General features: G+C 54.4%; 1 protein-coding gene and 1 pseudogene across 1 annotated transcript; both read right to left on the bottom strand.

Annotated features, from left to right (window-relative positions):
* Window positions 1–16,194: 16,194 nt before the first annotated feature.
* On the bottom strand, window positions 16,195–16,313 carry LOC120583022 (uncharacterized; annotated as a pseudogene).
* Window positions 16,314–18,245: 1,932 nt separating this feature from the next.
* On the bottom strand, window positions 18,246–22,300 carry CYTL1 (cytokine like 1). Its single transcript, XM_039838049.1, has 4 exons — window positions 22,142–22,300; window positions 20,279–20,323; window positions 20,021–20,149; window positions 18,246–18,877 (listed from the first exon to the last, which is right to left on the bottom strand). The coding sequence occupies exons 1-4, from the start codon at window positions 22,298–22,300 to the stop codon at window positions 18,794–18,796; spliced, it is 417 nt and encodes a 138-aa protein (XP_039693983.1). The 3' UTR covers window positions 18,246–18,793.
* Window positions 22,301–22,706: the final 406 nt, after the last annotated feature.

Raw genomic sequence — 22,706 nt, forward strand, 5'->3', positions numbered from 1 at the left:
AGAGATGGGGGACCAGGGGTGGAGGCTGGAGGGGAAGTGAGGCCTCTGCCCCACAACCCCTCCCTACCCACCCCTTTTCTCTTAAATATTTATAATCTGTTGACAAGCCCAGGTGTGGGTAGGGGGCAAGGGGAAGTCTCTCTGTTGGGTGGGGGCAACCCAGGCTCCTTATTCCCTCAGGCGCAAAACCACTTCTTAAAGGACACTCTCTCTCTCCACTGATTTGTAATGCTAGTTTCGTACCTATATATGGGGGTAGCGTTCACTACTCCTAGCATCCTCTCTGTTCTGTTCATTAACATATTTCTTACCTCTGGGCCAACAAACACTACACTGTCTTTATTAATATTTATAGCTGTAACATCAATATACAGAGATAGAACTTCGAATAGTGTTATAATACGTTTTAATATCTAGCAGGGTCAATTCCCCTTTATGCAGAAGAGAGGTGACATACTCGGCCTGAGGCTGCTGTCCTTGGAAAGGCCTGCCTGTCGGGCTGGCCCTGCACTGGATTCTGGGAACTTGGATTTCAGGTGGGTCCCCACCAATCCCGTCACTGACGAGAGTGGCTCATTGGGCCGAAACCGCTTGCACAAATAATACAGTTCATGGTGATCCCTGCTTTTCTCCTGGGAATCTGGAGTCTTGGTCAGTGCCAGGCGCAGGATGCCTGGATGATCAGCCCCCAACAACAACCATGGGCGATGGGTCTCAGATGGTCTTCCCTGGCGGACAGTGCTCCGCATGTGTTGTCACAGCTCGTCGCAGAGGGGCTTAAGTGCGTCCCATGTGACTCTACGGAGAGAGAGTTCTGGAAGCCTGCACCGGGTCTCCGCGGACCTCGTCCCAGGCACCTTTTCCTTTCGCTGATTTCTCTGCATCCTGTCAGTGTAAGAAATCACAGCTGTGAGGTGACGGTGCTGAGCCCTCTCAGTGAGTCGCCGAGCCTGGGGTGCTCAAGGGGACCCCGACAAGGGCCTGTTCCTTCTCTTTTTCTTCACGTTGCCTTGGTTCTCCTTGGATCATTGTTCTCCTTTACCTCATCGTTCTGTAGGATTTAATAGGTAACTCATCGTGTTTATAGACAAATGTAGGCGGACGGTGGACATCGACGACCAATCGCAACATAGCGCGTTCCTCCCCGGTACCAGCCTCGCCGCCCGGCCCCTCCCCGCCCCGTAGGGTCACGAAGCCTGTGCACTGCATTTCCTGCTCTCCCTTGCCCTGAGGTCCCGTCAGAATCCACCTGCTGGAGTCCACCTATGCATCTGGGAGGAAGAGACAAGCGCGGCTTCTCCGGAGGCCCCCGCCGGCGTCCCAGGCTCTCCGGGGCTCTGACCCGGAGCTTTGCACGCTCAGCTTTCCAAAGACAGTGGAAACCTCGGGTCCTCGTGGCCCATCTCTTCCTGCTTCAATAACTGCAGAGGTTCCCGTCTCCTGGTCGGACCCTGGGCGAGTGCGAGGCCACGCTGAGTTCGCCCAGGATTTACAAGCGACCGCTCTTCGTTTATTTAGACTGTTAACATATCCTTTGATGAAGCTTTTATAATATTCTCCGTAAAGTCCCCTGGCAGAATGGGGCTCCCTTTGCCCACAGCGGCGTCTTAGTAACAGACACCGACGCTGGCGTTTCCCTCCTTCCCTGTCACTCCCCTCGTCCCGCTTCCTGGGACGAGCTCCCAGACTCACCGCGGATGCCCAGGTCTTTGGCTCTGCTCGGGGGAAAACCCAGAACAAGAAATGCATCTACTCAGACATCATCATAACGATAACTGCCAGTTCTTAGTCACGTACCGTGTGCCAGGCACTGAGGGGACGCTGAGCAGACACCGCGTCGGTTAATCCTCCCAGAATTCCCGTGACCTGGGGCTGCCAACGTGTATTTTACAAACAAGGGATTGTCAGAGTCTGCGGACTGTCCCAAGACTCTCTGACTCCAAATCCTTGAGCTGGTTTCCTCCGCCATGATGTCAAAGTCTGGGTCCCTCCATAAACTCGTGTGACCTTGGCCGAGGCATTTCAAAGTTCTGAAATGGTCCGATTGAATCAGATGATCTCAAAGCCTCTTTCCAGCCTTCTGGGCTACAGCCTGGTGGCTCTAGGACACACACACACACCCCTCCCCCAAGCACCCCTTCCCCCGCCGTGGGCGTGGTGGGGCCCCGAGGAGACAGTTCTGCCTGTGGCCGCACATCCCTTGAAGATCTCCGCCCCTCCCCCAAAGGCTGGACCCCGAGCCTGGAAAATCCACAATCCAGGCAGAAAGATGGACTGAGCCTGGGAAGAGGGCATGCGTGTCCCGCGCGAGGCACAGTGGCACCAGGGGCATCTTAACATCCAGCTCCCACCGGGGGTGGCTTTTACACTTTCCTGCAGAGGGCCGGACTCATGAGGGACATAAATTCAGCGCGATTTGTGTTTATTGTGCAAAGGCTTCGGGGAGCTGTTTTACGCGTCTCTGTTTGCACAGCGTTAGCATCATGTAGGCTAAAATTAATTCCAGGAGACAGGCTGCTCCCAGGCAGAGCCAAGAAGTCCCTGGGAAGGGCCTTGGTCTGGCTTCGGCAGCTGCTGTGTGCAGCGATAAAGCCCTTTCAGACGATCTCACACAGCCGGGGCGTCCAAGGGCATTGTATTCCTTGGCCCCCAGAGGGCTGTTTCTCTCTTTTCCAGAAAACAGGGTGTGGAGAATGGGCTTGGAGTCAAGGCTGATCACAGATGGGAAATGGACCCTGGCATCCTCCCCCATCCCACTGGATGGCTTGATCCATGCGGCTGGCGAGGCCCAAACCGCTCACCCATTGCCCCTCTCCCAGAGCGCTGGAGCCCCTGGGCCTGACCCCTTGGCCGTTCCCCTGTCCAGACACCAGACACTTAGTGCCCACGAGATAGGTCGCGTTGGTCCTTTGATTTAGGAAGAAGCTTCGAATGCCTTGTCTTATCTGAGCCTCCCCAAAGCCTGGGAGGCGGGCTAGGTGACATTATCACACGTCCTCATGGAAACAAGCATAACGGTGATGACCAAGGCTGGCTGGGTGTTTGCTCTGCAGCAGCCCCCGTTGGGAGCATTTTGCCCCCGTGAACGTGTGGCTTCACACCGGGCCCGAGAGGAGAGTGAAACGCCACAGGCGGAGACGCTGCCTGAGATCCTAGTACGCGCCAGCCACCCTCCTCCCCAGAAATTTCACAATCCAGCGCACTGCAAAGCCAGCGGCTTGCCAAACATGCTGTGTTAATCTCCGTGGCTTTGTGCCTGCTCCCCCTTTTGCCTAGCGCTCCCCGGAAAGTGCCCTTCATCCCCCAAAACCTAGCTCAGGAGCTGCGCCCCCCAGAGCACCTTCTCAGACCTGCTGCATCGCCCATGCAACAGGCGGGGACTGGGCAGACTTCCCGGTGAGGAAGGGGCCCTTTCCTGCACACACGCTGAGTTTAGAGGCCACAGGGCTCGGTCCACCCCTTCCCCCTCCCGCACCCCCGCTCAGAGCCACCGGGCTCCCTGCTTCGGGCACCACCACCAGGCCCCTCACCTCCCAGCTGGGTTTGGCCAGTGGGCAACCTCAGCAGGAGGGGCGAGGCTGGGAGGAGGGAGACCGGTGGGCTTTCGTCCCCCTGGTTCCTTCCGGTGGTGCTTGTGACCATGCCTTCCCCGGTCTCTGTTCTGGTGCTTTGATCTCGAAGGGCCTTGCCGACCCTGAGGTACTGGCCATCCCGCGGTGATGGAGCTGGTTCCTGGAGGGAGGAAACAAGACACTCACCAGTGTGCTTTCCAGTTCGGTCCAGTCCAGCCGGCGCAGAGCCTGCGCCCTCCAGCCACCTGCTTCATGGGGCTCGCTCACTCTGGGCGACTGTCCGCCTGCCCTAATCACCTCAGGGCCAGGCACCGGACATCCGGGGACAGCCCCTGCCCCACGGCCTGCTTCATTTTCATAGCGGCCCATCCCCAGCCCCTTACCCTGCCTCGCTGTCCCTCCCCGTGGAGACCTCGGCCACGGCTCCCGCCCTGTGTCCCCGGCCTCTGCCTCCTGACCAGCTCTGCTGCTGCCCGGTGTGGCCCGCCGTGGCGTGGCGTGCTGCGTTTCTTCCTCTCAGGGTCTGTGTGTGTAACCAAAATCTTTTCGGCGGAAGTCCTCTCCTGATCTGCTGGCCTCCCACGGCTCCTGTCCAGTGACCTGTGACCACTCCTGGTCCCCCTTCAGGCCCGGGGCGGTAGTGGCCTTCTGTTGTTAGCCCCCGGGGTGTATGTCCCCTCTCCCTTCTCGGTTCCCCAAACCTTGCCCGCACCTTTAGAGCAGTCTTCGTATTTGTCTTCTCAGCCAAGGGGTTCGAGGGGCCGTTTCCTGCCGGGACCCCATCTGGTGCACGGGGAGACCCGTGAGCAGACAGGATGGACGTCCTCCTTCCGGCCATCTCGTGTTGTCCCCCTCACCCAGAGGCTGGACTCACCCGCCTTCAAATCAGCCCCACAGCTGTGAGTGCCCAGAGCCCGGGACGGGGGGTGACAACTTGGTGGCCGGTGGAAGGAGAGTCGCAGATGACACCCAGCTTTGTGATTTCATCGGTGGTGGTGCCAGGCAGAGCGGTGGGCGTGGGATGGGCGGAGGCACGTTACTTGGGGTATGTCAAGTGGGAGGGGCCGGTGGGGTCCACACGGCCAGTGGGTGAGGGACAGGGAAGCTGTGGCGTGGAGAGACCTCAGCGACAGCGTGGAGAGAGACAGGCGTGGACCCAGGGAGTCAGGCCCGTTCGGAAGATGTCAACCACAGCGCCGGGGCTGCAGCTGGAGTTGGAGGACATGCAGGCGACTGGGGGCCTCCCAACCCCCGAGATGGAGGGGATGTGCAGCTGACCTCTCTGCGCCTCGCGGTCAGGGCCTTCTCTCTCCTCTCCTGGTTTAGGAAGCAGGGCATCCGGGCAGCGCCTGTGACCTGGAAGCAAAGCCCCCCCCCCTCTGCCCTCTACTGCCTTCCTCGGCCCGCGTACTCTTTTTATATCTCGTTCAGAGATTTTATTTGACGCTGTCTTTCTCCCGCTTTGTCCCTCTGCCTCGAGGTCTGCTGGTTGTGGCTGGGCCTGGAAGTTCATTTTCTCCAGGGAAATCTGGAAAGATTCCAAAATGTTCCATTGTCTCGTTTCGTCCTCACCTGACCGGCGAAGCAAGTGTTGGGCACATCCGCACTTCGCAGGTAAGGAACCGAGACTTACCGTGTTCGCGCGCCTGGCAGGTGGCTGAGAGGGGTCCGAGCGCAGCGTCTGGCCTTGCCCCGTGCGGGCGGCGGCGATGGGTTCGGATTTCTTGGAAGTCGAAGCCCTTCTGGGCTGCCTGCCACCTTGCCCACAGTCAAAGGGCTATTGCGAATGAGGACACGCACCTTAGTTACGAGGGTGCCCAGCTCAGCCTTCGAAATCATTGCACAATCTTGGAAACAGCCTGAGGTCCGGCAGTAGGGGAATGATTAAGACACGTTCCGTTTTCACAGCGTTACAGATGCTGCCCAGAATGTTTACTCGTGGGAAATTGTCCATCGTTAAGTACTGAGTTTAAGAAGAACTCAAGCAGTGTAAGATGCATTGCGATCCCACGTGGCTTAAACATTTGGAAACGGTGCCGCGGAGTCTGCGGGCTGGCGTTCAGGTGATTCCTGCTTTCCTCGCTTGAGTTTGCCCATGGCGTTCTCTGTTTCGGTAAGAACAGGTATATGTCGGACGAAAACATTCTTATCTGAAACAGTCCCTCCCTGCTTTCTACCGAGTCTGTTCCCTCTGTTCCCCCCGTGGCATCCTCCGGGTGTGGCCTCTGCAGGATGGCCTCATCAGGAAAAGGGAAAAATAGTGTCCACTGTCCTGGGCATGAGAGGCGCCCAGCCCGAGGCCTGGCTCAGAGCGGGCGACCGGGAAAAACCAAGTCAGGTCGGTTGTAACTGGGGTCCCCCTCCGGGTTGTCCCTGTGCCTCTCCGCTTCGTCGTCCTTGGTTTCCGTCCCCGTGTCTCCCTCGCCCTGTCATCTCCAGTCCCTCCTCGTCCCCTGAACCGCTCCGTGGTACCCCAGCCTGGGCGGAAGGCAGCAGCCTGCCGTCGGCCTCGGCATGGCGTCTTCCCAGAGCTGCTTTTCGCCGGATGCGCTCACTTTAGCCTCAGGTGCTCCCGGAGAAGTGGATGGTGTGGTGCCCATTCATGGAACAGGGGGCCGAGGCCCCGTCCGTGACGGCGGGGAGGGTCAGGCGGAGCCCGTGGGGACGGGTGTCCCTGTGCAGACAGACGGGATGGACCCCAAAGCCGAGGTCCTGTGACCAGGTGCAGCCGGGGGCCTCCCACCTCCTGCCCGAATGGAGGGCAACTCCTCCAAGCCCTCTTGACTCCTCTGGGAACGGGGAGTAAGTAACAGGAATCCCCGGCCCACCGACCGTTTTGGCAATTAAATGAGAAAACCTACGTAAGGCTCCAAACAGGGGTGTGGGGCGGGCCAGCGTGGCAAGATCGGGGTGCTCTGGACCTGAGGAAGGGGCCTGGGCCGTGTGACTGTGCAGCCACGTGGCCGCCTCACCCGGACAATGACCCCACCCCTGGCCTTTCCAGCTTGGTGTTCTAGACTCCACCGGGGGAGGGGAGGGCGTGGGGTTGGGGGCGTCACAGCGAGTTCATGCTCAGCCCCCCAGACCATCAGCTGCTCCCTTCCTAACCAGGACCCATGAAAACCCAGCCACATTTTTCCTTTGCTCTTGATGAACCAATAACCCTGAAAATTTGAAAATAAAATGTCTACGGCCGCACAACCAACTAAGGCTGCGTGGCTTTGCAGACGTTATAAAACATCAAATTAGATGGAAAATTGCCCGGGGTTCCTGTAAACGAAAATTACTCTTTTTATAGGGGGAAAATGACCCTTATAATAGCAACAAACAATTTTGGGCTCTTCCTTTTATTGGGCGGCTCACATGGCTCGCAGTATTTATTCCCTCCCCCGCCCCGGCCCGGCCAATGTTTTTACAACACTTCGCTTTGCACATTTTCACGGCATCGTAACGTGAAAATGAGGCTCCGTCCGTGTCTTTGGCTTCTGTCAACAGAGGACTTTTTGCCTCTTCCCAGGTTTTGTCCCCCTGACTGGACTGATAGGGCTTGGTGTGGGGCACTGGAGACGGCACTGGGCAGATGGCGAGATGCCTGAGCCCACTCTGCAGCTTCAGACTGGTTGCTTAACCTCTCTGGGCCACACGTCCCTCCTCCATGAAAGGAGAGTGTGGGCTGGATTGGGGACGCCTCTAGGTGCTGGTACGGTGATGTCCATTTGTGACGGTCACGTGAGAAGTGCCTCCACTGCTCCAGGGGTCAAGCCGGGGTCTGTGCCCACCCATTAATGACAGGATCCGACCTAGAAACTCAACGATCGTTATTTTCCTGCCCCAAGATCTCACAAGAATATTTTGGGAGCCGGGCGGAGAGAGACGATCAGTGGTTCTCAAATGGAGTGTGATTTTGCGCCATGAGGACATGTGGCACGGCTGGGGGAGCCATTTGGCGATGCTCCTAGCATCTAGTGGGTGGAGGCCAGAGATGCTGCTAAACATCCCACAAGGCACAGGATGTCCACTCGTAATAAAGAATTAACCAGCCCCAAAGGTCCACGCATCCAGGCTGACGCCCTGCACGGAGGACTTGAACTAGGAGTCGAGACTGGCTGGCCATGGGTCGGTTCCCTCCGCTGGCCTGAATCCCCGTGATGCAAGGCAGTGCCTATGGGACCCTGGAGGGCTGGCTGTCAACCCTGTGAGTCACCACGCCCAGGCAGCTCCGTGACGCGCGTGTGGGGCCTGACCTCTGCTGGGGGGAGACTGTGTGACGCCTGCCACTGAGCCCAAAGCCAGGCCTAAAGAAATAGGGGTTCAAGGGTGAGGATCAAGTGACGAAGCCCCAGTGACAAATATGGAGCCTGGGCGTCACAGCCGAACTTAACGAACCCCAGCTCTATCCCCTCCCCGATTCAGACACCGTGAGAACAAACTTCTCTCACTTAAACGAAAGCAACAAGCACGTTCAGTTTCTTTTTGCAGCTAAGAGGAAATAAACTCTTTTAAAAATCAAAAGTGGAACCTTGTGAAGCGGAGCGAGCAGCCCGGGCGTCGGCAGTGTTGGGTCAGGGGCCGGGCGGTGGGCGTGAGAGGCCGTGCCCACCTGCGTGAGTCCACCCTGCTCTCAGACCCTGCGTTGGCAGGCTCTACGACGGGCGAGGGGACACAGGGCCCCCGAATCCTGCAGCACTGAGGGTTCAGCATGTGTGTCCTGATACGGCGTGCGCCTCCGGGCCTGGGGCGGGGGGCGGTGCACCCAGGGGATGGGTGCCCAGGTGCCACTGAGTCAGGTCCCGGTCTGCGGACTGGCAGTTTTGGAAGCATGCCTCACGGTCACCGCGTCCCACCCTAAATGCAGAAACGCCTTCTCCCTTCTTCCCAAGAGGCGACATCTTTTCTCTCTTTGACTCTCCAGGGCTGGGCCGCTCACCCCATGCCCAGGCCAGGCGATTTCTTTGGTGGGCAGCATTGACTAGGGGGAGGTCCTTTAGAGCAAAGTCACACTCTGCTCCTTGTAACTTCTGTTGATAACTCTTCATTCTACATTTTGACACCAACCAGGACAAAGCAAATAACCCCCCGACCCCCAAGTGGCGCTGAGACTCACAGCCACAGAGAGCTCTCGTGTATTCTATTCTCTTTGATCCTTCTCATCTTTAGGTTAAACACCTCCAGGTCCTACATCTAACTTTCCCAGCAGCTGAAAACTTGGGTGCAGATTGGGAGGTCCCTCTGCTGGGCAGGCCAGCTTGTCAGTGTTTGCTCTGGGCTGGGGAACGTGCTAGGACATGTCTCTCACTGTATCTAGCGGGTATCACCTCCCTTATTCTGGCCACTCTATTCCTATTGATATGGCCCGTGGCGGAAGCCGCTTTTATGGCAGAACCATTCGATGCATTTATGATGGTATTGGTGAGCTCCTCTGGATCATTTTTTAAGTGAGAATAAAACCGTTCTTTTATGGGCTTGATTCGTATCAGTGGCTAATAATCTGAAAAGTCAGGGGGAAGTACTGCAGAAAAAAGTGATTTCGGGACTGGAAGGGAGCCCCGTGCTACTGGCTCAGGTCCTCCCACCTTATACGATTCAGGGATCAACCGTGGCACCCCACTGCCCCCCTACCGATTGCTCCGGTCAGTTGCCTGAACACCCTCCACTTGTCACCCCCTGCTGCTGATGGGAGCAGCCTCGGGGCTTCTCCTCACCTCCAGGGCCCCACCCTGCATACAGCAGCCAGAGTGAACTTTCTAGAACACGGAGAGGTGGCACACCTCCTCTACCTCAAACGCCACCGTGGACGTCCCCCAGGCACCCCAGGCTACCTGCTGCTCCCTCCCTGTCCACCTGACGTCTCCCCCTCTGCAGCCTTTATACTTCCTGGATGCTCACGTCACCTGGGAAAACTCCTGCTTGTTTTAAAACCCACTTTCCATGTCTGTCACCTCCTCTTGGAAGCCTTCCCGACACTGAGCCACGAAGACAGGTGCTCTGTCCTCTAGAGCGATCAGGACACCCCTCTCTCCATGTCATCTCACTTTACCAAGAGCAACTACGCTACGAGACACTCAGTTGTCCCTGCCCAGGTCCAGCTAATTTTATGCTAATTGAAACCCTGTCACTCATTCACTTGTTTATTTATCTAACAATACCTATCGACCACCTGCAATGAATTAGGCACTGTGTGTAACAGATGCTGGGAATACAGAAGCCAGAAAAACAAAGGCCCCTGTCCCCTTGGCACTGACACTCTGGTGCGGGTGGCAGACGCTGGATGAAATAAATACGGAAACTACCAGAACAGCAGTAGGTGGAGGAGAATAAGGTCGGGAGAGAGGCTGGGCTGAGGGGGCGAGGGTTGCCATTTGAAACGGTGACACGAGGTATGTCCCAGGACAGGGGAGTGGCCGTGTGGCCAGAGCAGGATGCCTGGGGATCTGCGAGGTGGCAGCACAGGTCCTGTAGGGTGCTGGGGGCCAGGCCTGGGACTTTGGCTCTTGCTCGGAGTGTCGTGGAAGCCACTGGAGGACAGTCGGCAGAGGACGGGTGCCACCTCGCCGCCTTTCCTGGCCGCTCTGTGTGGAGGGGACTGCGTGGCAAAGGTGGGGGCAGCGAGGCCGGAGAGGGATGCTGGTGGCTGGAGCAGGGTGGGAGCAGTGCGTTCGGGGAGAAGGGGCTGGGCTTGGGATGTGGGTAGTCATGGTGACCAGCCGCACCTGGGAGGACCGTTTATATTTAGCTGCATTTCAATGATGAAGAAATGTCACAGAGCTAGAGGCTACGTAGGGGACCCGCACAGCCCGCATGTCTGTCCCCACTGTGCATGAGTCTCCAGGGGCGGGGCATGTCTGACCCTTCGCTGTGCCCACACAGGTGGGTCCTGGCGCACAGCAGGGCTCCGGCTCTGCACCTTTCAATGTGAAGTTCACTGCTTCTCCCAGGGACCCACCGCTCATTCCCGCCAGTGGCCACTAGAGGGCAGCGGCGCTTTCCTGCTGCACGAGGCTTCAGGACCCCACCCAGCTCCAGCCGGTCCCAGGTCCAGGGCAGGAGATGATGACCACGCCCCCCAGCACCCCAACCCTCTCCACTCCGCTCCCAAGCCAGAGAAGAACACGCTTGAGGACGCTGGTGGGAGACTGGACCGTCAAGGCCCTCAGCACTGTACCTCTCCCTGGCACCCCACCTTACATCTGAGGGGGTGAGGCCCAGAAGCGGGGAGGGACTTTCCCTGGTCACAAGGGGACTCGGTGCCGGTGTGGTTGCTGCGTTCTCTGAGACCTGCTCCAGCCCTTGTCCTGAGTGTACTCCTGCGGTCTCCCGGGGACCCCCATCAGCCCAGCTGACCCTGGGAGGTGCAGCGGGGGCGTCGTGTGAGGAGCCCGTGACCAGATCAGTGTCCCGAGATGCTGTCTGTGGCTTCCTGCTGGTGAGGGAGGAGACTGGCTGGGCTGAGTCCTGGCCTGTTTGTTTGTTTGTGTTTTTTTGTCCGCAGACTGGAGAGCAGTCACAGTGCGAAGCCAAGGTGCCTCAGGCTGCAGTTACCAGACCGATTTTTTTGAGCATCTGCATACCTCTGCCACCTGGCCTTGGGGAAGCCTCAGTCACGTTAGAAATGAGCACAGAAAGGTCTCATCGGCGCTCGTTTCCAAAATCCCCGCATCGGCATTTGCTGGACGGGCTGAGAACCTCCTTCGCGCGTTCAGATCTGTTTCTGATCGATTATCTTTGGTGGGGCTTTCTCCGCAGCCCTGGCCAGCTTCCGACAGCTCTGGCCTTTCCTGCTGACGGTCAGCAGGTCCTGGAAGAACTTTTGGGCTTTTCCAAGTAGCACCCCACTTCCCCTGGCTCATTTCAGCAGACGATGCCCGTGAGGGCCTTGCGTGCCCCCTTGGCCGCAGCCTGCCCCCCAGCCGCGTCTCCGGCAGAAGCGTCCCGGTAAAGGCTGCTAACCTCTGCCGACGTGTCGCTGATTGCCGATGTAGCACCTACTGTGCGCCGGCCTCTGTCCCACGCAATCCCCCAGCCACACGGCTCCACACAACCCCATTCAAGAGGTACTGTTATTCACCCCGTTTTGTTGAGGCCAGAGATGAGCATAAGGGACGGAACCGATATTTGAATTACATGAGCGTGCACCTTCTTAACGCGCGTGCGGCCATCTGTCCTGCACTGGGCCATCTTACCGCGCGTGCGGCCATCTGTCCTGCGCTGAGCCATCTTAACGCTCGTGCGGCCGTCTGTCCTGCGCTGAGCCGTCTGGCAGTGTCCTGGCTGGTCTGGGGTGGATCAGGCCACCATGGCCTCTGGCTCTTTGACTGGTAGTCTTCCAGGAAGCAGCATCTTCTGTAGGTAACTCTAGGGGCTTCTCAGTTTGTACCCAGGGTTCCTCCACCGGTAGGAAAAAAAATGCTTTTCGTCACTTCTTGTGGCCGCCCACGACCCTCTGCTTCCGCCCGCAGCCGGCCTTCCCTGCCTGCCCGGGGCCTGGCCGTGCCCTTGTGTTTGCCACCCCCGTCCCTTGCGAGATATGGGAGCACAATCCATGGTTGATCCTACTTGCTTGCTGGTTTTGGCCCAGAGCTTGAGGTGACTTCAAGATCAACACAACTCCCGCTTTGTGTGGCATCGTGAACAGCAAGGACATTTCCTGTTAGGTACCCCAACCCCGCCTCTACCCCCACTCCCAGCCTGGGAGTGCAGAACGTGACCATGTCACTATTACAACATGAGTCACAAAAGGACTTCGTAAAATGGTATTTAACAACATGCGACGGTGCGGGGTGAGGGTTATCCCAGCCAAGAGCCCGAGGTCGCAGGGGGGCGGAGCATCAGGTGACCTCAGGACAGAGGGGCTGGTCCGAGAACTGCTTCTGCTGGACACCTGGCCTTTCAGGTAAGTCGCGCCCCCTCCGGAGGCTCCCTTTTGTCATCTGTAAGAAGTGAGAGAACCGTTCTATTCTAAATGCATCAGAGAGTCGCTCTGAAACACAAAACGTGGTGTAGGTCGTTGTGTCTACCTGGGCTCCATAAGCCACAGGGCGTTCTAGAAAACAGAGGTGCCCGAGGACGGGGTGACCGCAGTCTGAGGAGGGGCTGGCAGCTTCTCCTTCAGATGGATCCCTTGCCGTCCATGTCCATGCTTGGAAGAGACACTTATCCTGGGGCACAGGCTCCTCGGGGGAAGCAGCCCGGACTAGAGATAAGCAGGGTCTATAAATCCGTGTCGCCGAGGCCTGGCTTGTAGCCCTCCCAGGCGGCCACTCGTGGCTTTGTGGCCTCTGGGCTCCACCCCCAGGCCAGGCTGCAGCCTGGAGAGCCTGGGCCGAGCCAGCCATCAGCGATTTCAGGAGGTCTGCCACACCAAGAGCAAAGACAGAGGCAAACGAGCTGGAGCCGTTCGCTGCTTATGATACCAGAGAGGCCTGTGGTGGCAGCCATCAAGCCAGAGGCCCAGCAGCACTCTGTCTGGTGGCTGTGACCCTCCGAGGTGACCCTCCTCAAAGAGGGTTCTCCATTCATCGTTGGGGTACTGTGATTCCAGATCAATTTTCTAGCATCCAAACTGTGCATCTGAATTAATTTTCTTTGCTACTTATGTGCTGTCACCATGTGCCTTCCAGAGACCACGTTGCTGTATTTGATTAATTTTATAGTAACAATTCCTTAATTTTCCCCTCGCTTCTTATTAAAACAAGATTTTTTTTTTCTTCTTATAAAATATGTCGCAGGAGGCTGTGAACTTGCTGCGTCATCACAGAACTTTCCATCCGAAGCTGATCAGAGGCGGAAGAGGTTTGGGAGGGAAGAGGAGGAGGAGATCTAGAAACTTCATGAATGGGGGTGGGGGAGGGGCAGAGGCCACCTGCCCGGTGGAAACACCTTCTTGGCCCGTGGGATTACAGTTGATTAAGGTGATTTCAGTTGTTCCATAGAATAAAATGGCTCTTTTAACATTTTGAATTCTGGAATATTTGAAACATGCTGAAAAAAGACAAAGAATGATCAATAAAATCACCCTGGACCCGCCGTGCAGCCCCGGTAAGTGTTCCCATTCGGCTACGTGCTTGTTTGTGATCAATCGAATGCTGCTGACGGAAGTGACACCCCCTTTCCCTCCGGGCACCATCTCTTCTTCTCTGCCCTCCAGAAGCCACGGGTCTCGTGACTGCGACCTGCTTCCAGTCCATTTTCCTTCGCTTCCAGCATTTCTCGGAGATTTTTAGGATGTTCCTTTTTTCCATTATAGCCAATAACGAGGCGGTAACGAACATCCTTCTGCACGTCTCCTGTGAGAGTGTGCCTGACGTACATCCCCAGAAACGAAACAGCTTTACCAAATATCACGAAATCGTGCTCTACAAAGTTCGTATCCAGTCCCACGTCCGAAAGCAGCATGTTAACATTCCTGTTTCTCCTCATCAACAGCTGGGATTATGAGACTTTGTTATTTTCTGATTTGATGGGTACGAAACTGGATCATGTAGTTTTAACAAGCCTCCTCTGGTTGCCAGAAAGTTTTGACATCTTTCCATATATTTAAACACCCATTATCATGTCCTGTTCAGGTTACGCCCTGCTCATTTTTCTCTCTCTCTCATTGATTTGTAGGCATTTGGATAAGAACAGTTGTCAGTTAGCACATTGTTTTTCCAATGCATGGGGGTTCCTTTAGCTTTGTTTACTCTGTCTTTTAAAATCTTCTGCTGTATTTTTAAATGTTTTTTCTTTCTTGGATGCGCTCTTTGGATCCCATTTAAGAATTCTTCCTTTATCCTAATAACACAGAGTTATTCTGCCATATGTTCTTCTAAATATTTGAAAATATTGCTTTACTTAAGGCTGTCATACCTCTGGAATTCCTTTTTGTGTGCGATATAAGAAAGAGATCAAATTTCCGTTTTTTTCTACATGGATAGCCTTTTGTCTTGACACCATTTTTTGCACTATTTACTATTTTTCCGCTGATTTGTCATGTGTCCTCAGCAATTTACCAAATCTCCGTGGGCTCGTTTCTGGGCTCTCTGTTCAGTTATTTTTCATTCCTAAATCACACCCCAGCATATTAATTTCTATAACGTTAGAACAAGTCTTGTAACCTGCTGGGAAATTCCCCTCCCACAATTCTTCTTTTTCCACACTTATTGATCTTTTATACTTTTCTATAAATTTTAGCCTCAGCCTATCCGGAGCTATCCTGTTGGGATGTTCACCGGATACACTGAATTTATGTTAGTTTGAGAGTCATAAACATAGCTTATCTCTTTATTTGTATGGGGAGTTCTTTCCTAAAGTTTTATAATGTTCTCTGTGAAGTGCATGTATCTATTCCCAGCTACTTCACGCCATCGTAAACGGCATTGGCTTTTAAGTTTCATTTACAATTCGTTTTGATGTTTTATGTGAACGCTACTCATTTAAAATTTTCATTTATGAAATATCGACTAGGTAATTACTTCTAAAGAGTGACGAAATATTGAACCATCACTCGGTTTAAGAAAAAAGCGTGTCATTATTTCCAAAGTCCCCGGTAGTGTCCCTCGCATGCCACCCTCTTCCTCCGCTCCTCGGGGCGACAGCTCCCGTCCTAAATTTCGTGTCAAGCACTTCCTCGCCCCTCTTTAAAGCTTTCTCCCGTACGTTTCTGTCCCCTCGCAATGTATTTCATGCCGTGCCTGCTCTTATTCTTTACAGAAATGAAATCATTCCCAGTGTCTTCTGCTTCTCAGTGTCACGTCTGTCTTCCTCATCGTCGTGGACCTGGGATTCAGCCAGGGGATTCCGTGTCATCGTAACCTATTAATTATTGTCATCATTGTATGACTCGACAACAGTTAGTTATGCTTTCTGTCATCGATGGACTTTGGAGTGGTTTCCTGTCATTTGCTTAGTAGACATCCTGTTCCGAACACCTTTAGACCTATTTGCGGGGGTATATGTGCAAGCATTTCTCTAGGGGATGTTTCAGGGTTAAACCTGCTGGTCTTATGGTGTACATGGCTTCAAATTCACTAGGTAACGCCAAATCTTTTTCCAAATGTCCTTACCAGTACAGTACGTCAGCTGCCACGAGCTTCACTAAAGCTTGATATTGTCTGATTTGAAAATTTTAGGCATCTTTGTAGGTGTAATAGGGCATTTAATTGAAGCTTCACTCTTGAATCTGTAAGTAGAGATGAACTGTCCTAATCCACCCAGTCTCCAACGCCGGCATAAGACCCAACGTTAACGAAGGAAAAAGTAGACACGAAAATATTTCGTAAATTACAATGTTCTCCACATACTCGTTTTTATCATTGATAAATTGAGAGCGTTTTGGAGCATCGACACCCAACGTCGGAGCACAACTTCCCCTCGAGAGGTGAATGCTTTCTAAACGTGGGCGTCTGCAGAGCTGTAGGCTGGGGAAGGGCGCCCGCTGCTGTGACAGCGATGGTGATTCCGAACCCTTCTCTGAGTAAGGCACATCTCCCGATCTCGTGGCATCTTAAGCGGGGTTGACGCTGAAGCCCTAGGATCAAGGGGAAGTAAGTTGTTGTTATTATTATTATTATTTTGGGCGAGGTAACCCTTGGTTGACCTCACAGATTGCAAGGGCCTTGTCAGCTTACAATCCCTTATTTTTTTACGCCTACAGCACCTGGTCTTCCTAGGTGGTCTCCCATCCAAGTACTAACCAGGCCCGACCCTGCTTAGCTTCCGAGATCGGATGGGATCTGGCTTGCTCAGGGCTGCGTGGCCGTAGACGAGAAAGTAAATTAAAGAGCAATGACTCGGAGTGCGTTTTCTCGTCTTTGCGTGGCTGCCAGAAAATTCTTGAAAAATCAGCCCGGCTGCATTTTAGGAACTTGATTGCAAAGGTTTTAGAAATGTGTATCCAGTGTCCAAATAATTCCCAGGACACCTTCGGCGCGAAGGAGTACAAACCTAAGTTCTGACTCGTGCTGACTCGGCCATTTTCTACATAATTTTGTTCTATTTTTTTTATTTTTTCCTTCTTCTCCTCCAGTACTTAATCGATTTCAGGGCAGTCCCTTGCTCTATCCTGTGAGTGCCCGATCTGATTATCTATGGACCTGAACATTCTGCAAATGCAGGAGCGATTTCACATTATTAGCGCTTTTGCAAATCAGCCAGGTTTAAACTGCGAGGGTTTTCGCCTGATAGTTCTCAGTGGGTTTAAATCGCCCCTGGGTGTAGAGGTTTGTGTTCCTCAGCAGTCAGTGTGCTCCAAGACAGCCAAACGGATGAGTGAGCTTTTAGACGTGGCCCAGGAGGAAAGCCGAGGGTTTCCTTCAGCTCTCTGCTGCTGGCCGTGGCCCAGGGTCACGGTGCACGGTCAGGGCTGGGAGAAGGCACGCCCACGTGGGTGCGTGCACGCCTGCAAGCGCGAGTTCCCGAGCTGCCCAAGTCGACGGGAACAGTGAGAATCGGCGGTCCCTGGAGACCCAGGCGGCGGGCCTCTGAGGCTGTGGGCGTGTGAGTGTGGGCAACTCGTGTACCTTTTGTGAAGAAAGAATGGGCACGGACCACCTGACATGGCAAGATCGTCACTGTCGGCTTTTCTCGGTCTTCCCAGGAAGCAATCCCCAGTATCCGTAACCATCGAAAGCATCATTATTGAGCATCTGCTAAGTGTCAGGACGGAGCTAGGTGTGGGGGGAGGGGTAAAGGGGTGAAGCAAGAAGTCTCGGTCCCTGCCTTCCAGGGGCTTAGAGTCTAGTCGGGGAGACACACAATAAGCAAGTAAACAAACACAGGAACAGGTGACCGAGTTCTGTGTGTCATGGGTGCTTTACGGAGACGGATGGGGGTGGGAGTGGTAGATAAGTAGACGAAGGTGAGAAGTTCAAACTTCATTCAAAGTGGAAGCGATGGGAAATTTTTCACCAGGTGAAGGATGTGTTAGCGCATGGTTAAAACAGATTATTCTGCTGTTGTGTAGTAGTTGGTTGGGGGCGGTCGACAGTGAATGCTGTTTGTCATGCCTTGTTTATAGTAGTCCTAAGAAACCACCTCCATGGTGCTTGTGCTTCTAAACAGAAAATAAAAACCTAACGAAGCATTCTCGCAAATCCTCTGAGAAGTCAGAGGCGCCTCAGATCAAGGAGGAAACGCCTGGCCCATATGTACAAACGGGAGTAAAAGATACAAAGACCCTAATGTGGCTTGCGAATTAAAAAAAAAAATCAACATTTGACATTTCAACATTTCAATAATCCAGTTACTCAGGTGAAATGTTATTGCAGGCTTCGTGAATTCATGAAACGAGCCTGCTTCACCTGCAGAGAACCAGCATGGGGCACCAGGACGAGTGTGGGCTTTGGGGCCCTGGACCTCAATCCACTTTCCAGCCGGGGACCTCGGGCAGGTTATTTAATCTGCACGAGCCTCGGCCTCCTCCTACGATGCCTGTGTCTATGTGCGTTAGGAGGACCCAGTGAATGAGGTTTGTGATAAAAGCCAGCTACCGCATTGCCCGTGGGCTTGATGCAAGTCCAGTCTGTCCCCACACCTACGTCGGAACCTCTCCCAATGCTCCAGGGACAGACATTCATGCAAGTGGACTGAAGTGGACCCAGAAACCTGAGCTTGCTGGAAAAAGTGAGAAAGAGGCGTCTTGCTAAGAGCAGCGAATTTCAGAAAGAGCGTGAAATAAGCACCGACATCCGCCTCGTTTCTAAAAATCATCTTTATTTGATTTTCATCACCTTTCGGTAAAAGGGCGTTTCCTGTCAGCGCTATGTAATTACGAACCTTGCAAATACATCTTATAGGCAGTAAAATTTCCTTAAAAACGAAAGGTAACTAACTCCAAGGCAAGTGCGCGATAGGAGAGAGTCTAAAACACACGTTTGGTTAAGTGTAAGCAGGTTCCCACCAGGAAAGGCCAGCGATAGCGCTCATCCGTGAAAGCAGCACTATGAACATCTATGGTGCTTGTTCTCAAGCTATCTGTCCCTAACAGAGAAGCGGGTTTGCCCTTTCCTTCCCGGCGATCATAGAAACGTACTCGTGTATCTAACCATCCCGGCAGGACAAGCCAAGGGGTGTGAAAGCTGAGCTCCTGTGTCCCGGGGCTGGAGCACAAACCCAGCTTTCCGAAAGGTGGAGTGACGTGACGGTTTCAGATGCTGCAGCAACAGGGAGGCCTGAGGGGACCGTGGCTTTGGCCCACCGTGTCTGAGCAGCTGGCGTCATTTGGTCCCCTGAGGTTCTCCGTAGCCTCAGCCTTGACGACCTGGCGGCACCGTGATCGTGGGGACTGGGTACTCCAGGGCACTGCAGTCATCCGACAGGAACACCAGGTCCTGAAAAAGACGTGCAATGAGCGGCAGTGTCCCCACAGGTGGCGGCAGAGCCCGTGTGTGGCCGCGGGGCTGCTGGTCATCCTCGAAGGCGGTCGAACTGTTCTCCTCAGGTGCGATCCCTCCATCCCTTACCTTCCCCAAAAGAGCCGGTCACATCTTCACGTTCCCATAGACACTCATCTGTTCTTTATTATTTATTGAATTCATGCCTAGGTTGGTTGAGCAGGTGGACAGATGGGTGAGGGAGTGAATGAATGAATGAATGAATGAATCTCAATGACTGAGCAACGGCTCTGGGCCAGGTGTTGGGGATGCCACGAGAAACGGCTCCAGATCTCACCTCCAAAGACGTTGGCGTCCGTAACGCCAGTCATCAGACCCTACTGTAATCATGTCGTCTTCCAGTGTCCCGCCCCCCCCGCCACCAGGCCAGGGGGAGGGGCGTGTGGGGAGGGAGCACATGGCGAATCTCTGATGTGTGAATAAGCAAATCACAACGCACTAGCTAATGATTACAGTTTCCTGAGGATTCGCTCCTGGCCGCCATGCTGCTAGGAGCTCTAGTTAGTCACCCTGCCGGGGTTCTCCGGACCGAGGGTATCATTTCTGCGATGTTCCCAGTGAGCTCCTGAGCCAGGCACTATCCTGTCCCCAGTTCAGAAACGAGGAAACTGGCTCAGAGAGGAGAGGGGACACGGCCACCTGGGAAGCAGGAAGATGGAGACAGGAGTTCGGGCACATCCGAGGCCGAAGCCCACGCCCCTCGGGTCTCGGGGCTTCTGTCCACATCTCGACTAGCGCCAATGACCTGCTTTTCCCATCTCCACGCCCTCTTCTACCAGAACCTTCCTACCCCAGAGCCCGCTGAGGAGTCCCTCTGGCCCCGGGAAGCCCTCTCCCCCGACCCCCGCCCGCCTGGCTCCTGCCGGGGTCTGTCTTGTATCAGCAGCACGTGGTCCTGGGCGTCGTGGAGCTCGCGGAGGCGAGGGGCCTTGTCCTGAGTCCCCATCATGTACCAAGGGAGACAGTGGGTAAGGAAGGGCTTCTCTTCCTCCTCGGCGCCCCCCGTCTCTTCCCGAACCCCCTCTTCTAAAAGTCTCGGCTGAGAACACGTGAGAAAGAGCTTTCGATGGTGTCGCTTACCCTCCTGCAGAAAGAGTTCATGATGGTGTACAGTTTCCGCACTTTGTCCCTCAAGGTGTCCACCGGGGCCACTCTCCAACACTGGGGCGATGCCACAAAGTCCCGCAGCTTGGCCAGCACGCAGTAATTCTGGGGGAGGAGAACGGGGAGGAAGAAGTCATCAGCCAGAGGGACAGGAGCTGGGGGCGCCCACGTCCTTCTGCTCAGAGTCCCTCCCCACCCCCAACCGCCGCCCCCAGGCGATGGGGCCCCTCTTACGTGTATGTCCAGGTAGAGCCTGGGCAGGTATCTCACGCACGGCTCCTGCAGAAGGGGGCGCGCGTTACTGCGGTGCCCACAGGGACACACCCTCAGCCTGGTCGCAGAAGGCCCTCCGCCAGCCCTCCAGCAGCGACATGCACAATGCTTGCTTGTGCTCTGTGTCACATTCCTCCAGAAATAGAAAACCGACTTCTCGAGTGCAAACTTTGTATCGTTTACTACGAGTTAGGGAACTGTCTTATATTTATATATACATCTATATACACACACATAATTATAAGTATATATATGTATATGTCAAACAGTTTTGGAACTGTAATCTGTATAATAATATACATAACATATACTATAATAATATGAAAGTGCATAAATATGTACACTTTGATGTTACTGTATTTTACTTTTTGTGCAGGACTGAAGGCCAGAGACCCAGACCCTGGTCCTTTTCTACCAGAAATTCCCCCAGTGACCTTGAGCAGGTCTCTTTCTTCTACGTGACTCAGTTTCCCAGCCGTGAATTAGAGTTAGAGTTCCTCCCAGCCTTGCAGTCCTGAGCCTATGCATTATTAGTATTCTTTTTACATATTAAAATCAGATTCTTTTAAACGATATTTGCTCTACATATTTAATACTAAGGAATCTGTAGACAAATTGTGGTGTCATCCTACAACAGAACGTTGTTACAAAAGAATATTTATTTATTTAACGGTGTCATTGAAAAGTAAATCACAAAACTGCGGGGCTGTGTAACCCAATCTGTTCACACACGCAGGTGCACACACGTGCACACATGCATGCATGCATACACACGTGCACACACACGCACACACACGAATACCCACACGCAGGCGGACGCTGAAATATTATCCTCCAGAACGCTATGGCAGCGGTTACCTCTAGGGGGTAGAATTGCAAGTAATATTTATGTTCTTTGTCCTTTGTGTGTTTTCCAACCGTTCTACAGAGTATGTGACTTTCAGAAGGAGGAAAAAAGTAAACGTTATTTACCTTTTAAAAAGAGAATACAAAGAAGGTGTTGGAGTACCCCGAAAACCCCACATCTGACAAGCATTACATTTCGTTTGACGTTTACACGGGGTAAAGGGACACTGTGTTTTACCAAAGCTTTTAATGGAGTGCAATTCGTTCCGTTTCTACACTGCATAAGCAGCCTGGGAGGCCCGGGTTCTAGTTCTGGGCATCCCCTGGGGCCCTCCGCTCCCTCCGCCTCTGGGTTCTCCTCCTAGGAGTGGTGATATCAGCGGCCGCCACGCCTGGAGTGGCCGGCGCAGGCACTGCTCACGTGCTGTGTCCGTAGTCACCCCTGGACCCCGGCCGCTGCCCGGAGCAGGCGGGTGGATGCTCACGCCCTTCACAGGCCAGGACAGAGAGGTTCCGGAGCTGAGCGATCTGCCACGGCAGGCGGTGGGGGGAGCCCCTTCTGGGAGTCCCCCCTTAGCACGCACACTCTTAACCACTCAGCTGGCAAAGAGAATTAAGAAGCTTAATTTTTTAGGCCTCTTTAACTCCGGAGTTCTAACTATGGGGAGCTTCTTTTTTCTTCCTCATTTTTTTTGTTGTTGTTGTTTTACGTTTTACAACAGATCCTCTGACATTTGCTAGCAAGTTACAAACAAAAATCACGAAGCCTTTGATTCCTTTTCTTCGTCCTTAAAAGAGAGCGCATACGTTGGTGCTGCGTGTCGCAGGATGAGGCTAAAACTCGAACACCCGTGAAGGAGACGGGCACGGACCAGAAAAAGAAAACAGCGTTTTTTTATCTCCCGGGGCAAAGGCGCATTTTCAGGAACCGGGTCTGCTTTGAACCTCCTGGTCCCCAGCAGGCCGGAGGGGACTCACCAAGGGCTCCGTGGCCTGCAGGCTCTGGAAGTCTCCGGTGATCTCCCGGCTGAGGCTCAGCATCCTGGAGTAGCAGGTCGGGGGCGCGGGCTGCACGGCGGGGGGTCCGGCCAGGAGCAGCAGCAGCAGCAGCAGCAGGGGGAGCAGCCGGGGCGCCATGCTGCGAAGGGGCCTCCTGCAGCCCCAGGCCGCTGCCCCTTTAAGCAGCGGCTTGGGGGTGGTCCCCCACGCCTCCATTTCCTGTGGGGCCCAGCCAAGGCCAGGAGCACGCCCACCTGGCTGGGGACACTGGACCCTTTCAGACCTGAAGGCCCCCCTTGCTGAGAGGTGGGGCTGCCTGGGGGGGTGCAGGACACCTGGAAGGCAGGGCCTCCCTCCTCACAGATCCCTTAGGAGTTTCTCTCTCAGCAGGGGCTTTGCCCAAAGTGGCAGGGCCAGCAGATGAGGGGGGCAGAGGACAAGAGGAAGACAAGGATGGATGAGGGGTGGCTCGTCAGAGGAGCGGGTGGGCAGACGGGGCCCTCGGACTGTAAAGCTGGTTGATTTCCTAGAGCAGAATCTGGGG

This window comes from Pteropus medius, unplaced genomic scaffold (genome assembly GCF_902729225.1).
Source record: "Pteropus medius unplaced genomic scaffold, Ma_sr-lr_union100, whole genome shotgun sequence".
NCBI lineage: Eukaryota > Metazoa > Chordata > Mammalia > Chiroptera > Pteropodidae > Pteropus > Pteropus medius.